This window comes from Aplysia californica, unplaced genomic scaffold (assembly GCF_000002075.1).
Source record: "Aplysia californica isolate F4 #8 unplaced genomic scaffold, AplCal3.0 scaffold00169, whole genome shotgun sequence".
Lineage (NCBI taxonomy): Eukaryota > Metazoa > Mollusca > Gastropoda > Aplysiida > Aplysiidae > Aplysia > Aplysia californica.
In genome coordinates this window covers 916,570-922,735 of record NW_004797439.1, presented here as the reverse complement: position 1 = coordinate 922,735, position 6,166 = coordinate 916,570, and the positions used below count along the sequence as shown (strand labels likewise).

At 41.6% G+C, this 6,166-nt stretch overlaps 1 protein-coding gene across 4 annotated transcripts in view; it reads right to left on the bottom strand.

The window, feature by feature from the left end:
* Positions 1-290: 290 nt before the first annotated feature.
* Positions 291-6,166, bottom strand: part of LOC101847820 (cysteinyl leukotriene receptor 2) — an 80,828-nt gene continuing 74,952 nt past the window's right edge. For all 4 annotated transcript variants that reach the window (XM_005097963.3, XM_005097961.3, XM_035969679.1 and 1 more), the window contains one exon: positions 291-1,721. In XM_005097963.3, the coding sequence (XP_005098020.1) occupies positions 477-1,721 (1,245 nt within the window). In that variant the 3' untranslated portion in view covers positions 291-476. The remainder of the gene's footprint in view (positions 1,722-6,166) is intronic.

Sequence of the window (6,166 nt, the reverse complement as noted above, 5' to 3'; positions counted from 1 at the left end):
TCATTTGGTGTTGGTCAAGATTTCTGGAAACCCCCGAAATATGGGTTAGCCCGCTTATCCTTAAAAGCGACCATATATTTCTCTACACACAGGACATGGACAGATGTGTTCATGACAACACATTTTCCTACACACAGGACATAGACAGATGTGTTCATGACAACATATTATTTCCTTAAACATAGCACATGAACAGGTGTGTTCATTACAACACACGTGTTTCGAAACATTTAATGAAATCAGTCACATTTACAAAAGTAATAAGATGAGCAAAATAAAACGCACTTCTCTTTTTTTCAAAAACAAAACAAAAACAAAAATGCATACATTTATATTGTGTGACGCGTAGGATGAGGTGGGGGAGGAGGAGGAAGAGGTGGAAGAGGAGGAAGATGAAGAAGATGAGGAGGATGAGGACGAGGATTTGAAGGAGTTCTTTTGTCTCTTTGCTTGCTGAAGGGAGGTGTACGTGCTAGTCATAACCACGTCTGGGGCGTTGATGTCATCCGCAGACTTTTGACGCTTTCTCTTCTCAGTGAGTTCTTGGAATGTGAGTCAGAGTTCTGGAGAGAGCCGTGCATGCAGTATCCTTGGCAAGGGCTGTGCTGCTTGTAACGGGCAGACCTGTAGTGGAAAAGGGCGCGCAGTTGTCGTCTGAAATACGCGCCGGTGATGGAATAGAGGAAGAAGTTGATGCAGTAGTTCATGCAGAAAATGGCGCGCGTGATCAGCGCCAGACCCCGGAAATAATCCAGCTCATCCGGGTCTTCAAAGGTCTGCACGTTGACGAAGCGTGACGTCAGGAACAGCTTACACCAGATGGCGAAGTAAGGCAAGTTCAAGGCTACGAAGCAGAAGGAGACGACCAAGAGGATGCTCGTGAACTCTAGCCTCAGGACGCTCTCCTCCGTGACTACTCGAACCAGACGTTGTTGTCTGTTGTGCTTGACCAGTCGCCGTATGATGAGGATATTGATGACGGTGATGATGACAAAAGGGATGAAGGTAATGAAAACGGCGTATATGGAGTCGAGGACGAAGGAAAGTTGTCGGTGCTGAGGGTACGTCGTGCACATGGGACCCCACAGCTCCACGTCGTGCACCACGCTCAAAAGCGGCTTAAAAATGTTGATGACAAGCGAGAAGACGGTGAAGCCAAAGACGATCTTCTTGGTGGAGGTCGGGGAGCAGATGTGGCGGCGGTGCAGGGGGTGACACACGCCGATGTACCGCTCCACTGTAAACGCCACCACCAGCCAAGCCGACAGAAACCTGGACACATAATGAAAGTACATGATCACCTGACACGCCCCGTTCACGTGCATAAAAGTCACCTTGGTATCTGGGCTCAGCACGGGCACCCCTCGAATCAACCATTCCGTGAGCACGTAGAAAATCAAGACCATCAGATCAGAAGTGGACAAGGCGGCTAAGTACGTGCTGGCTGATAAATGCCGCATGGATTTACACAGAAACACGCTCAGAGACACGCTATTTCCCAAGATCCCCGTGACGAACACGAAAGGCGTGAAATAGGCGTAGAACAAACTGCCCACCACCAGAGCCGTGACTTTGGTGTGGTCTTCCTCTATCTTGGACAGGGTGGAGCAGTTTGTGGCGTTCATCTGCAAGTCCGGATGTTCGGCGAGGAGCCCCAGCAGCTTATACAGCTCCCTGTTCTCCTCTACTGTCGCGCACATGCTCGAGTTGAGAGATGTGCTCTGGGGGAGAGAGAATCGAGAATATTGAGTTAGAGTCTGGATGAAGTAGTTAAGCAATGTTCACTCTACCAGTCATGCTTTACCTCCTACGCACATGCTTGAGTTGAGAAATGTGCTCTGGGGTAGAGAAAATTGAGAATATTGAATTAGGGTCCGAACGAAGTAATTAAGTAGTGGTCACATATTCATGTTTGACCAGTCATGCTTTAACCACGCACATACTCAAGTTGAAAGATGTGCTCTGTGGAAGAGATAAACTAGAACATTGGATTCGGGTCTAAATGAAGTAATTAAGTAGTGGTCACATATTCATGTTCGATTAATCATGCTTTACCAACACACGAGCTCAAATTGAAAGACGCGCTCTGGTAAGAATATTTATTTATTTTTCTAAATATACAAATCAGGTAGCTTTCATAGTGACCAAGTTTTTGTTGGGGACGAGGGGGGGGGGGTCTAAAAAACCCAACGAAACAAATAGCATTCATAGTTACAACGCTTTCGTTGGGGGCGGGGGAGGGGGGGGGGAGGAGGCGGAGAATCGAGTAAGATTTGTTTTTAAAATAAAGGGGATGGGGTGACGGGAAATGAAGTTAAAAAAAAGAAGAGAATTAGGTATTATCTTTACAATCATGTTCGATCTGTTAGGTGCATCACGTGATTCGAATTCAGGTCCTTTGCCCGTGTAGTGAAAGACGCCGGTGCACATAATATGTGAAGCGTGCTGACAAAATGAGTTACTTTTCAGATTTGAGCCCTATGAAAATAGATACATTATCATGCTTAAAGGTTAATTTTTTACAATTTGTAAGTATGACATAACATTTAGTACTTAATTAATATTGCATCAATATAAAACCTAGAAACTTGTCCCTAGTGTCGATTTTTGGCAAATATCTGCATTTGTGGATTGCGAGAAGTAACCCATTTTGTCAGGACGCCTCACATATACATGTAATATTTTTCTCTTTACTCTATCTAAAACAGCCTTGAACCTCCTCAATTTGTGTAGATGACCAAACCTAGGTTGAGCGTGTCGTAAAACACAATCACAATCCTGGAAGTGCGTGTCTGTCTTTGTCTGTTTCATTCAGTTCGCACGCACTCGGGAAATGTCTTAAGGGAAAATCTCCACACCAGCTTTGTCCAACCACATCAACCAACATCTGTGTCTAAAATTACTATTTGTACAGAAAACAAGGTCTCCCGGATCAAGTTTCAATTTAATGAGGGCATCGCAGGGACGCCAGAATATTTAGAAATGTCAGTTTTCATTCTCACCAGAGAAGTCGCTTGTCATTCTTATTGTGGCAAAAAGCTAATCTTACCCCCTTTATTGCCTTTAGACGTATATGGTATATTACAAAAATGCGTCATTATTAGTTTTGTTTTTTTAGCTTCGTGCCATACCATAGATGACACGCACGGAAGTCGACAAAATTTGCCTTTCCTGTTTGCCAATGACAAGACGACACGTGTTACAACGTGTTGGAATCAGGCGCTCGTCAACTTTTGGACATAATATGGACTTACTGGTATCCTCATAAAGCTTGTTCACTTGTCTTGCTATCGTTGAACAAAAAAATGCCCATGTATCTTGAATAGAAGTGGAGATGTTTGCTATTGAAGGATGTAGGGGTAACCTGGTGCAAGTTAGCGATTGGCGAGAAGGCGAACACCCCCCTAAAAAAAAATCCCACCCCCCACCCCCTTAAAAAAACCCGTCCAAAACATAAACTAGGTTTCTACTTTGATCATAAATCATGAAACCAAAATCGAATCAATCACCTGCGCTTGACTACTGTCATTCTCTTCTAGCTAATTTAAGTCTGTAACTGATTAATAGGCTGCAGTGATTCCAAAGAAAAACCCCACAAAAGAACACATCACACCTTTTAAAAGTAAAAGTTACAGCGACTGCCTGTTAAAGTCTAGAATTGGTTACTAAACTATTCTTCATGTCCTAAGCACATGGACAGCAAAAAGCCGCAATATTACAAAAACCATATATGCTTGAGTCATAATAAATGCACCAACCATCAAGATATTACAGATTTGTGGACGCAAATCTCATGAGAGTGCCAAACGAAAGGCCTGACACGTTGGGCGGAAGTTATCATTATTATTACCATTATTTTTATTATTTTGTCAACTTATATCTCTTTATCTCAAATCAGACATTTAAGCCCGAGAAGACTTACGGGCATTTTTACCCTCATTGTATTTTCTTTCCATTATGGCGGCGCGTATAGACCGAAGAGTGTTTTTGATATGAAGGAAATTATATATTATTTTCCACCATTTTACTGGCTAAATGCGTAGGTGGGGTGGCTTTTTCTTTACATTTTTGAGTGTCATTGCTTATACCTACGCGAGGTAAGCGTGTATTTAGTTGAAATTGTTATTCACTTTGTTTGTGTATGTCGTTTTAGCAGAAACCACAATATACAGACTAAGGATGGACGTTATTCTTACTACATTACATTACTAGTAACTGATCATTGGCATAACATTGAACTAACTCTCAGGCAGTGGTATAATGCTTTTTTATATGTGAATCCTAAGGCAATTGTGAGTTTGTGTATTTGTGTGTGTGTATGAGTGTGTGTATGTGTGTGTGTGTGTGTGTGTGTATGTGTGTGTGTGTGTGTGTGTGTGTGTGTGTTATTGTGTGTGTGTGTGTGTGTGTTTGTGTGGAGGGGAGTGCATGTGATTATTTATTATTAACTTTACTGTGTACTCATGTTTCATAGCAGATTAACGCAGCTACATGGAGTTTAGGCACACTTGTTTGATATTCTTTTATGGTTTTCACTTCTACAGTTGTTATTTGGTGGCTTTTAAGCACAAGGGGGCTATTCCGATAAATTATGTTTTGAGAAAATCGAAGAAAAATGATTTTACCACTTATTCAGTTTCTTTAAAAGATGAGGATCGTTTTCTATATAACCAAACACATAAACACCAACGAAACCAAACTTCTCTTATTGGTAGGGCAATGTCCACTTTTGGTGTAGTTCAAGATTTCTGGAAATCCCCGAAATCTGGGCTAGCCCACTTGTCCTTAAAAGCGACCCATTTTCAGTGCTCCCCTAAACGTGACTTATTTTTTTCCGGTGCTCACCAAGACGTGATTGTTATATTTTCTGTGCCCAAATGTCGGAATCATGATGAGCCAACAACTATTTTTAAAATCGTAAAACATGTCTTATTTTTTTCTTCTTTTCTCGCCTAGATGTGACTGTTATTCTTATGTTCTTACTTCGACGTAACTGTTCCTTTTTCTCTCCTAAATTGTCTAAATCATGAGCCAGCACCTATTTTCAAAATCTCAAAATGCGTCTTTTTTCTGTGTTTATCTAGACATGACTGGGTGCTTTTCTGTGCTCACCTTGGCGTGACTCTTATTTTTTTTCTGTACTCATCTAGACATGACTGTATATTTTCTTCGGGTACTCATCTAGACATGACTGTATATATTCTTCGGGTACTCATCTAGACATGACTGTATATTTTCTTCGGGTACTCATCTAGACATAACTGTATATTTTCTTCGGGTACTCATCTTTATGTGTCGGTTGGTTTTTTTTTCATTGCTCACCCAAATGTGACTGTTCTGCTATTTGTTCCTCTGCTCACCAAGATTAACTCCTATTTGTTTATAGGGGGACTGCTATTTATTTGTTCTTGTGTTCACTTTGACAGAACTGTTATTTTGTTCAAGTACTATTCGTTACTATCAGCGTCTTTTGTGTAACGGTTATGCGCCTTGATATCACAAGTAGGAGACGTAGGCTCGATTACCGTATGGGAAGAATTATTATCGAGTACATGTTAGCGTAGATCGTCACGATAGTACGGTCAAACAGCAACAACAACAACAACAACAACAACAACGACAACAACAACAACAACAACAACGACAACAACAACAACATCAACAACAACAGCAGCATCAACAACACCACCACCAACAACAGCAACAACAACAACAACAACAACAACAACAAAAACAAAAAGCAACAACAACAAACAGCAACAACAGCAACAACAACAACCCCCCAAATCATGAAATGTGCAGTTACCTTGAGCTGACTCTGGAGGGAGACTTTTTATTTCGACTAAAAGTCTACCAGCCCCAAGAGAGAGGCGAATTAATTTAATAAGAACGTGATCGGATTAAAGGGGCTCAGTTTGCCAGCCCTGACTTTTAGGATAGTAAATTGAAAGGAGACCCCCAAAGGAGCTTATTAGATCAATGTAAAACGACTGTAAACTCGGACAAATGAATCTTTAAAATTCAGCTGACTCCCCTTCCTCCTAACACAACCCCTAACCCCCCTCTCCCCCCTTCGTCCTTCTTCAAGGTAGAAAAACCACAAGCTTTTTCTTAAGGCCGGTTATTCCTTAAAAATAAAATTAAAAAAACACCCCCCCTCCTAAAT